Source organism: Drosophila tropicalis, unplaced genomic scaffold (genome assembly GCF_018151085.1).
Source record: "Drosophila tropicalis isolate 14030-0801.00 unplaced genomic scaffold, ASM1815108v1 contig_1187, whole genome shotgun sequence".
NCBI lineage: Eukaryota > Metazoa > Arthropoda > Insecta > Diptera > Drosophilidae > Drosophila > Drosophila tropicalis.
Window position 1 is genome coordinate 2,303,249 of NW_027172559.1, and position 16,476 is coordinate 2,319,724.

General features: G+C 37.9%; 2 protein-coding genes across 4 annotated transcripts; one reads left to right on the top strand and one right to left on the bottom strand.

The window, feature by feature from the left end:
- The first annotated feature begins 298 nt into the window (after positions 1-298).
- On the top strand, positions 299-5,016 carry LOC137576249 (large ribosomal subunit protein uL13m). 3 transcript variants are annotated; one of them, XM_068289245.1, is made up of 7 exons: positions 299-418; positions 483-606; positions 2,107-2,336; positions 2,392-2,540; positions 2,616-3,354; positions 3,893-4,221; positions 4,496-5,016. In XM_068289245.1, exons 1-7 carry the CDS (start codon positions 395-397, stop codon positions 4,956-4,958), a joined length of 2,058 nt encoding a protein of 685 aa, XP_068145346.1. In that variant the 5' UTR covers positions 299-394; the 3' UTR covers positions 4,959-5,016. The 3 variants fall into 3 exon arrangements, with proteins under 3 accessions (XP_068145346.1, XP_068145364.1, XP_068145355.1); XM_068289254.1 differs by lacking the exons at positions 299-418; positions 483-606 and adding an exon at positions 1,819-1,957; XM_068289263.1 differs by lacking the exons at positions 2,107-2,336; positions 2,392-2,540; positions 2,616-3,354; positions 3,893-4,221; positions 4,496-5,016 and adding an exon at positions 901-1,340.
- Positions 5,017-5,216: 200 nt separating this feature from the next.
- On the bottom strand, positions 5,217-16,407 carry LOC137576262 (uncharacterized). The gene is made up of 6 exons (XM_068289276.1): positions 15,584-16,407; positions 6,851-7,330; positions 6,583-6,777; positions 6,391-6,522; positions 6,029-6,329; positions 5,217-5,869 (listed from the first exon to the last, which is right to left on the bottom strand). The coding sequence occupies exons 2-6, from the start codon at positions 7,175-7,177 to the stop codon at positions 5,673-5,675; spliced, it is 1,152 nt and encodes a 383-aa protein (XP_068145377.1). The 5' UTR covers positions 7,178-7,330; positions 15,584-16,407; the 3' UTR covers positions 5,217-5,672.
- Positions 16,408-16,476: the final 69 nt, after the last annotated feature.

Below are 16,476 nucleotides of genomic sequence, written 5' to 3' on the forward strand. Positions count from 1 at the left end.
GTCGAAAAGTATGGTAAAAAGTTTCCTAAAAAATATACATAAGTATTACTATTTTATTACATGTCCAATTGCTTGGGTTCCTGTTAACTTGAATCTTCTTTTTGATTTAGTTTTATTGCTTACATTTCGAGTAACTTTGTTTCCAGTTCCAATTAGTAGTCGTTACTTTTCAAATTTCGATAGAGTTCCCATGATGTATGCAACAGTTTTTAATTACCAATAACAGTCTGTTAACTTACAGAGCTCTCAAATGATGCTGTAAAAAAACCGATATTTTTATTAGTGTCAAATAGTGAGTGTTTATCGATAGCCATCACTTTTTAATGGAGCATCTCTAATAGAATATTTGGGACGGTTTTTCTTTTCCAGTTTTTTCTATTAAAAACATATTAAAATGTCGGTGGCCAAGCGTGTTCAGGTTGGTATATAACAGTTAAATCACGGAAAAAGTTGACTAACTAACGCTTTAATCTCTTCGTTAGCAATGGGCCACATTTGCGCGCACCTGGCACATTTACGATTGCACCTGGCAGAATCCTTTTGAGTCCGCTCGCCTGGTTAAAACCCATTTAATGGGCCTGCACAAACCCATATATCATCCAATGAGTAAGTTTTCAGCCATACAAATAGATATCCAACATAGTTTTAAGTAAGAAATTCGTGAAAATTGTTGTGAGTGCTTTCCATTACATCACACGGCGGCGTCGTCGTCGACTCGTGGTGTTGTTGTTATTGTTGCTGCTGCCGGCTACCCATTAGAGTTTTTCCTACATGGTAATTATCAAAGATTTTTGGAGATACGATAGATTTACATTAGTTTGATCAAGTCTATATTTTTTTGTAGGTTTAAGCAAGGTTGCAAGTTGCTCACAAACTAAAATGTAAACAAATACTTTCCAGATGACTGCGGTGACCATGTGGTGCTCATTAATACCAAAGAGATTGCTCTACCCGGCGATGAATGGATAAAGAGAGTCTATTTCCATCATACGGGCTATCCAGGTGGAGCTTCTTGGACTTTAGCCTGGCAACTGCATGAAAAGGATCCAACTATGGTCATGAAAAAGGCCGTCTATAACTCCATGCAAGGCAACTTACAGCGAAGACACACAATGCAGCGATTGCATCTGTTTGCAGATGACGCTGTGCCCGAGAAGATTTTGGAGAATGTTACAAATCAGATTCGTGCTCCACGCACAGTACCCCAGCGACTCGATCACATTGATAAGGAGACGTTGGAGAATTTCCCTCAGATTATGGATTATCCCAAGGATTATATATTGCGATAGTTTTTGGTTGTTAATTGTTGTAATTAAGCAGAATACAGTTTTTAAACAAAATGCCTTTTTATGGTTGCTAGTTGGATGGATAAAACGGTTGAGTGAAACATCATGGCTGGAAACAAAAGTCCTTAAAATTATAACAAAAATTTAAACTTGACTTAAAATGTAATCAAAAATGTATAATGGATGGATGGATAGTATCAGAGAAACTCGATAGTAAAATTAAACAAAAAACACAAAAGTAGTTTCTCAGTTTGAGTTTCGATTTGCATAAATTATTAAAAATTTTCGAAAGTACTCTCAAGTTTTAGATAAATTTTCATAGGTGTTAAAATAAAAAGATCAAAATCTTCTAAATTCGACGAATTGTGTCAAATATAAAAAGAATTTCACAAATTGAAGCAAAATTTTCCGAAGTCTCAAAATAAGTAGAAATTACTTAGGCACTTGTAAAACTATTTAAAACTAAAGAATAATCCTCTTCAAAATCTAATCCAATCATTGATTTCTAGGTCATCAACTAGTCGTTCCCAGGTGAACTGAATTTGCACTTCCAAAGAGTTGATATGAAACATATCGATTGTTTTTTTTTTTTGCAAGTTTTGCCGGCAGTGATTTTCATTTTCTTACTTTGCCTCGCCTACACAATTTGTATTATATCCATATTTGAATAGGTGCGATTATCTCGAAACAAATACGCTTTCAAAATACTCATTTCAATTGCGCCTTATCTTTCGAAAACCTTATTTCGGAGGGCTTATCTCTTTTTGGAGGGGAAAAAAGTTTAGTTAAGTATACGTTGCCTGCTTTTCTTTTGTTTCAGTCTCTCGGCGCGGCTTGTCCACGACACTTCTGAAAACTCAACCGATTTATCAAGTACAAAAACGTAAGATGGGACGTCTGGGCACTGTTGATCCTAGTTCCTATTCCCAGCCGGAATTGATAACCACCGAGCATAGCTCCTTCAACTGGAAAGTGGACTTTGAGGGGACGAAATTGCAAGGAAGTGTTCAACATCGTTTCAATGTGCTGGCCAATAATCTGGAGAAGATTGTGAGTTACAAAAAGAGACGAAGAGAAAGGTTTGTGATTTATAAACATTTTCCAGTTGTTGGATGTACGTGACATTAATGTGAAAAGTGCCACCTTGTTGGCTGGAGGCAGTGAGGTGCCAATCAATTACTTCATCAGTGATGCCGTCGAAGATATGGGGCAGAAATTAACGTTGGAGTTGCCAGCCGGCACGGCTAAGGGAAGGTTTGTCTTATCAATTGGCCAGCTAATCTTTATAACACTTGTAAATAATCCCTCTCACTCTTTCTCTGATTGTAGCCTCAATGTACGCATTGATTATGAGACTTCGAGCAGTGCCAGTGCCCTGCAATGGCTAAATCCAGCCCAGACACTGGGCAAAGAGCATCCCTACATGTTCTCGCAGTGTCAGGCCATCCATGCTCGTTCCGTTCTGCCCTGCCAGGATACGCCTTCTGTCAAGTTCACCTACGAAGCGGAGGTGGAGCATCCCAAAGAGCTTACAGCACTGATGAGTGCCTTGATTGAGAAGAAGACAGAGGGCAAAACGAATTTCAAGCAAGAAGTACCCATTCCTGCCTACCTGGTTGCCATAGCCATTGGTAAATTGGTATCCCGTCCCCTCGGGCCCAACTCCAATGTGTGGGCCGAAGAGGCAATCGTAGATGCCTGTGCCGAGGAATTCTCCGAGACGTCAACCATGCTGAAAACAGCCTCCGATCTGTGTGGTCCATATGTATGGAAGCAATATGATTTGTTAGTGATGCCTCCATCATTCCCATTCGGTGGCATGGAGAATCCATGCCTTACTTTTGTCACTCCCACTCTATTGGCTGGTGACAAGTCACTTGCCGATGTGGTAGCCCATGAGATTGCCCACAGCTGGACTGGCAATTTGGTGACCAATAAGAATTTCGAACATTTCTGGCTAAATGAAGGCTTCACCGTTTTCGTCGAATCCAAGATTGTGGGACGCATGCAGGGCGCCAAGGAATTGGACTTCAAGATGCTGAGCAACTTGACCGATTTGCAAGAGTGTGTAAGTATATAAACTCAGAAAAATCATGAAAATTGCATCAAAACAAATTGAAAGGATTGTAGATTCAACTGTCAGAAGTCACGTCAAAATTTTTAGAATTTCTGTACAAATTTTGGCATTGTTATATGTCCGAACTACTTTAGTAACCTAAAACGCTTTAGGAAAACGCATTTGTTATTGTTCTCATACTCACAGAATTCCTAAGATCACTTTACTCAGTTTTATTAGGTTATGTAAAAAAAAGGTCATTGTCCTTCTCTACATTTAGAAATGGTATTAGTGAATGATTAGCCCTAATCATAACCCAAATCTAACCACAATTATTATACATTTTATCTGGGTCTATTTGGTTTCTTTTTCGTTAACATTTTTAAAATTTTGAAAGAAATTAAATAAAAACCACATAAAGCATTATCCATCCTAACCGCAACCGCAAAATATATCGCTATATATATATGTATGTATATATTGTTGTTGTTTTTAGTATCCACTTTTTAAGAATGTATTGTTAAATAAATAAATGTTATTGTCTTTTCAGCTGCGGACGCAATTGTCTAGTACACCAGAATTATCCAAATTGGTTGTAGATTTAACCAACTGCGGACCCGACGATGCCTTCTCCTCTGTGCCTTACTTTAAGGGATCGACATTCTTGCGCTATTTGGAGGATCTCTTCGGTGGTCCAAGTTTCTTTGAGCCCTTTTTGCGTGATTATTTGAAGAAATATGCATACAAATCGATTGAAACAAATGACTTTAAGCAGGCCTTATATGAATACTTCAAGGATGGTGATAAAAAGGATAAATTAACTGAAGTTGACTGGCAATTGTGGCTCACTAGCGAAGGCATGCCACCCATTATACCCAAGTAGGTATTTGAAGAAGTAATTTATAAGTAACACATACTCAAGCAAGTCATACCAAATAGGATCTTAAATTTATCCTTATGTATAATGTTTTCTAGAGTTTATTTGCTTCTTAGCTATTGGCATTTATAAGTTGTCTATACCCTTAATTGATGCGATGAATATTTCATTAGAGAAACAGATCCAATAGTTGTAAATCCTCATCCTTCATGCAGGCTTTAGAAGAATTACAAAACTAAACAGAGAATAACATAAATTTCCTTTCTTTAATTGCAGATTCGATGAATCACTGGTGAATGTTACCAAAAACCTGGCCAAATTGTGGAGCTCCAAGAGCGTTGCCGAATTGTCTGATAATGCTGATATTAAGCAAAAGATTTCCATTCATCAGCTAATCGATTTCCTGGGTAAACTTATTGAAACCGCCGATTTTGTTGATCTTAACGAGGCCAAAATCGAGCTGCTCGAGAAGACCTACAATCTACAGAATTCCAAGAATGCTGAAGTGCGTTTCCGTTTGAATCGTTTGATAATACGAGCTCGTTTGATCAATCGCCTGGACGAGATTATTGAATTTGCCAATTCCAATTTCCGCATGAAGTTCTGTCGTCCCATCTATCGGGATCTGGCTGCCTGGCCCGAGGCAAAACCCGCAGCAGTGAAGAATTTCCTGAGTGTTAAGGATCAAATGATGACTGTGTGCGTGCATACAATTGAAAAGGATTTGGGTTTGAAATAGATAGATGAAAAAGAGTTGTGCATTTGTGAAATAAATTGAAAGTTGTATACAGGTTAAATTCTATTTTTTCCTTGAATTATTTGTTTGTTTTTATTAAAAAATAAGCAAAACTACGTTTATAACAAGTTGATTTCCATTTTCCATGCCAAATAATTTCTATTAAATTTTGCTTGCAATTTTTAAAGATTTTTCTTTTCTTGTTGTTGTTTGTTTCATATTTCAGGAATTATTTATTTCGTAATTTGTTTTTCTTAAACATTTTGTTGCCAATTTTTGTTTTTCTGTATTTTTGTTTCGTATAACTAATCAAATGTTTCGAGTGCTTTGCAATGATTTTTTTTTTTTTTCTTAGTTCATTTCATTCATTTTAAATTCTTTAAAGTTCTCGGCTTGTAATATTCATTTCATCTTTCTGTCTTTCTTTCGATCGTTTGTTTCGTTCATTTCATACTTTTTTCTTTGTTTTTTGTTTTTGTTTTACATACACACATACAATTATTAAATTTATTATTGTTTGTTTGCTTTGCTTGCTGCTTAAATATTTCTGTTATTTTGTCGTTTGTCTTTGGACAAGTATTTTTTTTTTTCTTTTCTTTTAAATATTCAACAATTTGTTTGTTTTACATTGACCAAAAATGCAAGATGCCCCAACGTTTTGTGTTTGAATTAGTCATCTGGTTGAGTGGACACATCGAAAACATCATCATAAAACTATCACGCACTAGAGTTATCATTGGAACGGGATGTAGATGGGCCGGCATCCTGATCATCGCCTAGGACGAATGTGGGACTCTGGCGGGTGGTTGTGTGATAGTGGTAGCCCTCTCGATAGCGTTGATTGGGTTTAATGCGTGCGGTTTGTTGTGTATTGTGACCCAATGCCTGATTGTTGAGCTCATTGGGTCGTTTGGCTGTAATCACAAGAAATCCTTCATTTAATATCCTTATCCTTTGAAATGTTAAAGAGGTTAAGTAATGTAAGTTTTCTTTTGGTTTATGATTCATTGCTTTGAGTTTCTGAGTATCTTTGAGTAGAGTTTAGTATATATATTTGTATAGTTGCCACTTACCAGGTATATAAGGCTTTTGATTATAGGACGATTGTTGTTGTTGGTTATATACATCGGCAGCCGTTGCATTACCATTACCATTATTATGGATATTATGCTGATACGGCGCCAGATTGTGACCAGTTGTGGTTGTTGTTGGCTGCAATTCGGTGCTAATAATGGGACTCATGGGTGTCATTTCGCGATCCTCAATAAACAGTTCACTGGCATCATCGGGAACCTGACGATAATATTGAACCCACGGCCACGAAGCAATGCCCGACAATAGAAATGCCTCCAAGGCGCAGAGGTAACCAATTATCTATAGTATATTCAGTAAGTTAAGACTAGATAAATTAATGTTGATGCAAATATTAACTTACTCCAGTGGCCAGAAGTGTATCCTTGGAATGCTTTGATACCACAGTATATTCAGTGGCATAGAGAACCATGTGAACGAGAAGGGTTGAGCTCAATATAAATATTAGGCCAACACTCAGGTACATCCACGTATTCTGTAAGAGAAGATGGAATTAGTTTCCTTTCGTTTGTTCATTTTGTGGTTCTTTATTTACCACTTTTGTCCAATTGAATGGAAACATAAGGGCTATATGGGATATATCCAGAAATATCATGAGGCAAGTGATGAGTAGTGAGAAGAGGGCACAGAAGACCATTAGCCTTAGGCGTCCAATGAGTGGCAGTAGAAAGAGGCCAACCTGTACGGTGCCCGCAGAGCATTCGCAGGCCAAACAGGCGGCCGAGGATAACTGCAAAATGAAAAATAAAAAAAAATTTGTATTCTTGTTGTTAGTGTCGATAATGATTAATGTGCATCCTTACCACCAATAGTATGCGCACAATCCCTGTAGGCGTTTTCAAGTGTTGCGGATCACAGTGTAGGGCAACGCCCCATGGCAACGGCGTTTGGCCGCTGCACTGTTTATAATTGGCATGCGAATCCCATGAGGTGCATGTACCCAATGGCGATTCAAGGGATAGCGAGAGCTCACCGGCTCTGCTGCCAGCTATTTCAAAGTCCTGCTCATCGTCCAGCTGACAGCAGACCGGTTCCAGCTCCAGCTCACGTATCTCGTCCAGCAGCAGTTCTATCTCGTCCGTGCCATATAGATCAGATACAGACGGTATAAAACGTTGGGGTTGTTGCATTGCCCGTTGCGGGATGTGTCCCACATCACCACGTCGCGTAGCCTAAAACGTGAGAAAATCGGCTGCCTCTGTTGCACCTTCACCTGCTCCGTACTGCTGTTACTCGTGCCACAGCCTATCTACGACTTTTTCGCCAGCAAAGTTGTCGTTTAACTGAAAGTTAAATGAGAGGAGAAGCAAGAGAAAAATATATATGAGACAAATGAACATTCCATTTAGGTATGCTATATAAATTGATAACTCTCTGACTGGCAGTATGGTTGGTCGTTGTCGGAGTTGTCACCATGGCGCTCATTAGTTGTCGCTGCTTGGAGCTCGAGCATAACCATAACGGTAATTTGATATGAGTCGCAAAATGTCGAAGCAGCACACAACGCACACAGCTGTCACTCATACGCCGTGTATGCCCCCACCAAAGTCGCGTTCCACAAACAACACCAGACACGATGAAAGTGAACGACAACGGAGCGAAAAGGGGCAATGTGCCAGCCCCCAAGGGTAATACCAATCACAAAATACTCTTACAATAGGGTACTGTATGCAAATGTACCAAATGCCACACTAATCTAACGGAGCAAGCAGTTTTAACTCACCTAACAAATGGGTTACATAACTATTAGGTTACATTTGATAGTCATTTATTAAAATCTAGTCTAGATAGATGCCCATAATTAAACCATGATATATATTTTGCCTAATCTAAGTTGTTTTTTTTTTGTTTAGCTAACTGATATTGTTTTGTTTATGTCAAAAATTTATAAATTATTTTCTGCCTTTATATATTTAATATCTATAGAATTTGGCTCTGATCTCTTTCTCTTCATTCTCTCTATAATTTCTCAATATTTGGACCTTTACTTTAACTCTTTATAGCAACAAGTCAACCAATTCAAGAGCGTAATCTAAGCAGTTAACAAATAAAGTTTTTAATATAGAAGAGAGCACCAGCGGCTAGGACCTTAACAAGATCAACTTATTTTCTTTCACTACAGATTGAATTTTCTTAAATAATAAACATTTCAAACTGTAAAACTTTAGGTACTAAAACAAAATATACTAAAAAACTGTTGGATAAGGAATTAATCAATCAACTCTATTAACTAAAAGCAAATTACTATAATTGATGCCATTTCGAGGGAATGTGCATTTTGTATAGTTGAGTCCCCTTTGGTTGATTTCCGAGTTGTCTTTTCATTTTAATTATGCCTGATTGAAGATTTTTGATAGTCTCTATCAGACTCGCCCAGACTGTCGATGTATGTTGCCTGCCAACTCGAAATTAAATCGAATTGGTTTTTTTTCCTCTCCCTCTCTCTCTCACCCTCTTAACCCACTACCATTTGCCACCCACAATAGCAAAATAACCAAAACCTGCCGCTATATTTGGCCCTTAGCGCGTATGCATAAAGGTCCTTTTGCCATTTTGTGTTTTTCTTTTTTTCTGCAATGATTTTTTATGTCAGACAACGAGGCAATTAACACAGACATGCTCACACACACATACACACAGACAGACACATGAGCATGTGTCGATGGATGTATTGGTAATACATGAAAGCAAATCCATGGAGAATATGCAAAAATTTCAAAATTTCAACAGACTCTGGCCAGAATTTCCTTGAGTTGTCATAATCTGAAGTGAAATGGAAAAGGTACAAGAGGAGCCTTATGCTGTTTGCAAGGACTCACAGCCAGAGCTGGACACTGACTGACTGACAGACAGAGGAGGGATATACCGGGGGTAAATACAACTGCACATATGTATGTATGTATATATATATATATAACTATATATGTATATGCATTTCTCTTGCCAGGCAATGTAACCAACTTGGCTCTCTCTCTCTCTCTATCTATCTTTCGTGCTTGCTCTCTTATTCGTGTGAAGTTTTTGTTGCATTTGTTTTGTCCTTGCTCTAGTTTGAGTATTTTTGCCTCTGTATCCTCCTGTTTCAGTGCCTTTTCATATATTTGCCTCCTGCTACTATGTCCTTATCTCTTGGCTATTATCACTGAATAGATATAGACCCTGAGTAACTACAGGCTCTTCTCGTCTTCCATTCAAGTGCCTAAATGAGAGTCCTTCACTCAGCATCAAACAGCGAAAAACAGAAAGAGAATTAGACAGACAGAGAGAGAGAGAGTTTGAATGGGACATGCTCTATCTATCAATATCCTCCTATTTAAAGCATTAAGCTCTTCAGTGGCAAACAATGAATGAACCCTCCAACCACATCAAAAACCCCTAACCCTATCCCAAACCCTCAACCCCACTCTATGAAATGCAAGCTCTTTCCTATCCCTAGTTTTTGCACAATTTGAAATCAATTATGCTCATCTGCATATAAACTGACTTGGACTTGGCTTCCTGTCCTCGGGGCGGAAGTGCAAGTGCCTAGCCATGCAAATTTATTGTCAATGAAGGCTGAACAAAACAGTTATGGGATATGGGTGGAATGGGTCTTTTTGGTCGTGGGGTGCGCTAACTCTGCCAGGGAGATGGGCTTGGGGCCCTTATTTGCTTCGGCTGCATTTCTTATTTATGGAACGTGCATGGACAATTGCTTCGACTTCGGGGGGGTGCATGGGGCACTCTTGTTGCTTTCCTGTTTGAGTTGCATTCAATGGACCAAAGTTACTCGTAAATAACTTTTAATAGAATTCTTAATGGTTCGCATAAAAAAAAAACGAAAGCAGACGGCAGTTTACATATTTTGATTATTATGAATATAATCAGGCACACGGAGACAAAGGAAAAAGAGTTTGCGTGGGAAGAGAACAAAAAACGGCTTCCATAGAAGGTTGATTGGAGTTGTTTAAGATTTGATGATAAGTCACGAATTGGTCCAGCATAAAGTATATAATGGAATGTCAATTAGCCCATAGAATTAAAAGAACTCTTTATTGTTATTGTGCTTAATTTTAACATTATAAATTATCTCTCAAAAATATAATATTTATTTGTTTATTTGATCCGTCTTTCTAAATCTCTTTTTCGGGTTTGTGAATCGATAAAGTTGTGAGTTGAATCAACTAAACTCCGAGAGGAAAATTATGACAAATTATTATTAGGGTGATGCGATAAGTTGGCTATCAAAAGAAACTTACTAACTTGTAATACATTCTTTTAGACCAGAGACCAAAGTAAAGTCAGAATAGCCCAAGTTAATTTTACCGGGGTTTTTAAGGTGATATATGTATGCCATGCAACTGGGTCGATTCGATGCCAAGTCTCAGAAAAAATGGATTCACATATCGAATTACAATTCGAACTGCTGCCTGAGACACGATCTTCTTCTCCATACTGAACCTTTTGTGCCTTTGTTTTATTTGCAAATATAAAAAACTCATTTAATGGACACTAATTTGAGATGAATGAAGAGGCTTTCGCCGTAAGCTCATATTTCAGATCTCTAAGAAGTTGTAACTTCAGAAAAGAAGAAAACTTTCCTTTTTTCGTTTTATAGGCTAAGGACTCGTACTCTACCAATCGCTAAACGATACACAAAAAAGGCTTTTTTGTAATAGAATTTTTAAGAAATTTATACAAATTTTTTATTGCCTACTTTGTAGGGTAGAAGTGGACTCGACTTGATCAACTCTATCTATGTATGTATGTAAGGTTGTACATTTATTTCAATTTCATGAAAGGAAAAACTTTCAATTTCAAAACATTTTAGGTTTATTTCGTTCCTAAAATTTTTGGGACAGCTTCGTACAAACAAATTGCTGTAAATTCTCATTCTTTCCATTTTGTGTGTGCTTGCCGTGCGGAATGGTTGGAATATAATGATCTAAACTATGACCTGACCAGTCCCTGGACCAGCATAAAAAATCCATAAATTTATGCGGCCAACTAAACTCTGCGTATAAATTTTCTAAAATATTGGAGGTTTCCTCTATTCTTGCTTGCTATCCCCCACTCTCCTTCCCCCGGTCCGTTTTGATGCAGACAACTTGACTCTCGTCCTCAATTCTTGGGCGGCATTCAATGCGGCTTGGTTGAATTCGCTCGCTGACGCTGAGCCTGATGGGCATGGAGAGGTCCAGTGGGGTTCGGAGCAAAAGACTATTCAAGCAGTTGGTTTTGCACGATTCTTTTGCCTACTTATTATGCCGCCGCATGTTTACTATGTTTGCCGTTGCCTCTCTTTCTTTCTTTTTTTTTTTTTTTTTTTTTTGCGGAATTATCGATTACTGAATGAATATTTCATTAGCAGGCACACAGCCAGAGAAAGACCCCTAGAATAGGAGAAGAGGCAAGAATATGGACGGGAGGTGGAGATGAGAAAGGCACACGGTATCTGGCACCCGGCACCTGGCACCTGAAACCTTTATGTTGCCATCCAGCTGATTTCTATTTGTGACAGTTTCACTGAGTTTTTGCTAGACTATTTTCAATTAAAATGCAACATCCTTTCGAGCAACTATTCTTCTTTTCCAAGAGTTTTTATTTGGTTGGGTGAATGGGGGAGGCTAGGGGAAATGAATTTCCCCTCCTGTCTGTCGCCCTGTCTGTTTTATGTCGCATAATTACAGGCACCAGCATTTGGGTAATTAATGTCGACGCAAAACAACCAACAGAAAACAGACAACGGGCATGTGAATGGTCGTTGGGTCGTTTCCACCCCTCGGGGATTTCCAGAATTATGAGGTATGAGCACGTGACAAAATTTCAATGCAAAATAGCAAAATTCACGTAGAAATACACATACACACATATACTATACGTTTATCAACATTTTCATTATATTCCATGGAGATCTTTTTGAACAAAATTTGGTATTTGAAATGCAAATCGTGTACTTTTTGATTAATAAAATTTTAATTCTTTTCTCTCTTTTTCTAGGAACTTAAAAATCACTCATACGCCATGTGGTTGGGTCTTTTCATTCCAACAAACAGAATTGAGTAAAATTTGAAATATTTTCTTGGTGTTTGGTTGAAAAGAAAAATTAAATTCATATATATGTTTACATTAGATGTGGGTGAATTTTTATTTGTTAATATTATTATTGTTGTTTTTTTTTCTCTGTTGTTATATGTATTTATGGGATATATAATGACGAATCAAAAAGGCAAAAGAATTGTTAATAAGTTTAGCATTGTCCAGATTAGTTAAAAACTCCCTATGACTGTTAATTGAATCTTTTATATAAGATAGTCTAATCCTATTGATTCTTCACACGATTAAATAATCCATTTTTTTAAAAGGAAATCTCCTGAAGAGAAAATCCATTACCCCAGATATTCGGTAGACTAGGAAATGCACATATATAAGGTAATTACCCATATATGTATGTATATCCTATTTAATCGAATGGCGAATGGCTCTATCGTTTCCTATAGTACTTTTAATCTCAATATAAAAAATCGATATATCCTTAGACATCATGGATATTCCTGTTTCAAATGGTAGGTATATTGAGATTAAATACCTACTAATTGTAAAGAAAATGATTAAGATAAAACAAAACATTAAAGTTAGTTATTGGATTTGTCTCTCTTTCTTATTTCCAGTTTACTAATTAAAGAACAACTTGTAAATTATACTAGAGTTTAGACTAAAGTGATCTCACTTGAGAATTTGAGGCTGTGTGGACTTGTGGAAATTGAAAACAAATTCACAAAGTTGATCAGGATATCCGAAGTGGTTTCCATAAATAGTCGCAGTCAAACCATAAAAATGCCTTGAAACTATAGTTTTTCCAGGCCGCTGACTTTGCAATGACTTTGCATCTATTTTCTTTCTGTCATTGAGCGGGGCATGAAAGTCCATTAACAAGTTACAGATGCGAGACTCACACAAGTATCAGAGCTAAGCTTACTCATGCCATTTATTCCACTCATTCCACATCATGTGTGTGTTTGTTGGCCCTTTCAGTAAAACAGAAAAAGGTACGCAAAGGTGATTAAGGCATACGTTTCGGGATTACGTAAGCTCCTAACGGGATACTTAGCAGGCTGTGTGAGTGTGTGTGTCGGGGGCATATCATTGTTTTATGTGTTTATGCGCGATTCTTGAAAATGAACACCTACACACTATTCTGAGACAGGGGGCTAGTGGAAACCCTCCCCAAACCACGCCTCCAGCATTATTCTTGCGTCCGTCCCCTGTGACACGTGAGCTCCATAAAAGAGAAGGTCTCGTCATGTCATGGACATGGAAACACGCGAACTAAGTCCACTTCCTCGCTTCCTATCGTTGCCTTTACTTTCACTCTGGGTTTTCGGCCAAACACTATTGTTAAATCTCTCGTTTCGGTTTAATTTTTATTTCCTCTCTCCCCCCGTCCGACAAATCGGCGCTATTAAATTCGCGACTGACTGACCCGTCGCCACCGCCGACGTCGCTGAACATTAGGCGCGAGCGTGCCAGAATGACTGACCCAATAAGACAGAAAAGCTCCAAACGGGCGGTGCAACAACCTCGTTTATAGTAGTTGATTGCAACCACAACAACTTATATAGTAGGTCCACAACTACCACAACTGCTACAGCCACTGCTGCATATCGACCTTGAACCAGTTTCATTTCTAATTTTGGCAGAGCAGCACAAGCAGAGCAGTGGCAGTAGCCAAGAGTTCCACGTTTTTGGTTACTTGAGATACTTGAGGTCCATCTGCATATTAATAAGGGGCTCAAGTGTCTAACGGAAATTTAATTGCTCTTATACACACACACACTCCCAGAAGTTAATACATGTTTATGTACATATATTTATATGTTCCTGTTCCTAAAAATATATGCGGGGATGTCCAGGAGGGGCCTATGACAGAAAACTAAAAATAAACAAATGAGCCAAGCCAAGCCAAAAGGAAATGAAAAGAAACGAGTTGAGTTTGGGATTTCTGTTTGCTCCTTCTTTAGCCTTAGGGCGCCTGCGTTGAGAGAAAACCCTAGAGAACTTCCTGAAGAGAGAGAAAGAGAGAAAGAGAGAGAGTCTGGTGCAGACACGGAGAGCGCGAGAGAGAAGACACAATCTTCCTTCTCAGATTTTGCCGTTATTATTATTGTGGCTGTCTGCAGAAGGATTTCAAGGAAGTGAAATAGCTGCAGACAGGATTTTTCACTGACTATGCTGTTTTCCTTTCTCCGTCCCCCGTGACCACTTTCCACCAAATACCCCTTCATTTGGTTTCGTTTTTGGACTGCCTGTCACTTCCTGTGTGCGTTAGAATCCCCCCTTTCATTCTTCAGTGTGCATATGTGTGTGTGTGTGAGCTCAAAAAACACAATGCTTTCGTCTCATTAGAGTTCAGCATAACATTTGTGAACTAGTCCAGAACTATTGGTAGACCGATCTGTAATACAATTGTTAAAGCTGACTAATTTTTAGTTTAAATTATAGGTTTAAATTAACATTAATTTTGAAAATTGGAATGTTTCAACAACCTTAATGTTTACATCCCATCTGTAATCAAGCCTTCATATTTTTAGTTTGAACTCGTTTAACTAACTAACTTGAAACATATTTAAAAACTTAAAGAACTTAAAATTGTTTAGTTAACTTGGCAATTTTAAATCTTAATTCTGATTTCCGCCATTCCTTTCCCCGGCATCCGCCATTGGTCTTTAAAGTAAAAAAAGTATAGCATAGTGTTTGGGGTCAGGTGGAATTATGAATTTAACCAAAGTAAAAATTACTATTAGGAGAAAAAATGAAATATAATTCAAATTCGTAAAAAGTAGTACTAATAATAAGTAACTATAGCAAATCAATAGATATAATCAAACAATTATGTTACATCGAATCCTAGTAATCCTAACATGTTTCCTTAGAAGATAAAGTTAAACATTTTGCATTATGATTTAACATCTTATATTAAATCTTTTTGAGCCTACTGCTTCTTAAAATAGATAAAAATGCTTATTATTCATGTAAATTGGAATTACTAGTTTTTTTTGTTATGAATTTCTCTGAGTAAGTTCTTAAGTCGGCTTGGACGTGAACTTTCTAACTTTTCAACTGACACTTTTACTTTAAAACTAAATTGTGAAACTAAAAATTAAACTCGGCTCAACCCTACCACATGCAAACATACACTTAGGTTCTTCACTTTGTAACATTTCCATAGATGTGCGTGTGTGTATCAAAGAGTTATATTGGCATTTTGGAAACATACACACAAAATGATTTATGTTGCTGGCTCTGCTGCAGGCGCGATCTCGCAACTTGATGTAGTATGTAATCCTTGCTGCTATTTTTAGGACATGCCCATAATTTATTTTTATATTACGGACAAAGCATGAACGAGAGAGAGAGAGAGAGAGGGCGAGAGAGTAAGCGTGTTTCTGTGCGTGTGTGTGAATGGGAGAGGGCTGAAAAGTATGCTACAATTTTGTTAGGTGCGGGGGCGGCATTTCGTGTATACAACTAGTTAAATAAGTTTACACTTGACCCACCTTTTTTTGTTGCTGCTGCTCCTGGTGATGTTGTTGTAGTTGTTGTTTTAATAGCAAATGCGCGGCACGTTCCACCAACGTTTGAAGGGGGGGCAAAAGTGAAGAGGGCAGCCAAAGAGAAGTTTCTATTTCAAAAATCTTTTCTTTTTTTGAAATTGCTTTTTTTATATGCTTTTAAATAGTTGGGGAAACACTTGTGCGTGAGTGTGAGTATGAGTGTGAGAGAATGCAAGTGTGTGTGAAAGGAAAGCAGGGGAGGTTCGGGTTAGTGGGAGTGAAAGAGAGAAGGTGAAAGGGAGCTTTTTGGCTCTGGCTCGTCAAGTTTTTATATGAGTTCATTCATGGGCCAAAAATCAGAGGCTGCTGTCGTCGTTGAATCCATGAGCACATTTCCATCTATATATGTATGTATGTATGTGTGTGCGTATGTTGGTGTGTATGTGTGAGTGCGTGTGTTGGGCCCAATGTCACTTTGGCTACGTTTTATATTCATTTAATTCACTTTTACACCTTCTTTTTTTCCTCTTTTTCTCTCTCTCTCTCTTTCTTTTTTTATTTTCTTTGCCTAGCGAAAATATTCACTTTTAATTTTAACACGCCCGAAAGTAGGCAAGGTTTTCATTTTTTCAGCTAACATTTACACGCACACACATTTCGTTTTGAAAGTTAACTATGTACATATATATACATATACAGTGGCTCTGGCAGCTACAGCCTAGCTACAGCAACAACAAGAACAACAACAATAATGATAGAAAAACACAACAGCCGTAGGACCACGAGCAAAAAGATTTGAGTCACTATTCCAAACACACAAACACACACACACACACGGGCGCGAGCACGTACAACCCACACAACCGACCAGGTTGAAAGCCAGCAAACGACTAAAC

Excerpts from the sequence above, each read along its gene's own strand:
- LOC137576249 (XM_068289245.1), top strand. The coding sequence starts at position 395 with ATGTCGGTGGCCAAGCGTGTTCAG. Across the intron at positions 419-482 it reads CGGTGGCCAAGCGTGTTCAG|CAATGGGCCACATTTGCGCG; the intron begins GTTGGTATATAA and ends TCTCTTCGTTAG. Across the intron at positions 3,355-3,892 it reads TGACCGATTTGCAAGAGTGT|CTGCGGACGCAATTGTCTAG; the intron begins GTAAGTATATAA and ends TTGTCTTTTCAG.
- LOC137576262 (XM_068289276.1), bottom strand. The coding sequence starts at position 7,177 with ATGCAACAACCCCAACGTTTTATACCGTCTGTATCTGATCTATATGGC. Across the intron at positions 6,778-6,850 it reads TTGTGCGCATACTATTGGTG|TTATCCTCGGCCGCCTGTTT; the intron begins GTAAGGATGCAC and ends TTCATTTTGCAG. Across the intron at positions 5,870-6,028 it reads TCAAAAGCCTTATATACCTG|CCAAACGACCCAATGAGCTC; the intron begins GTAAGTGGCAAC and ends TTGTGATTACAG.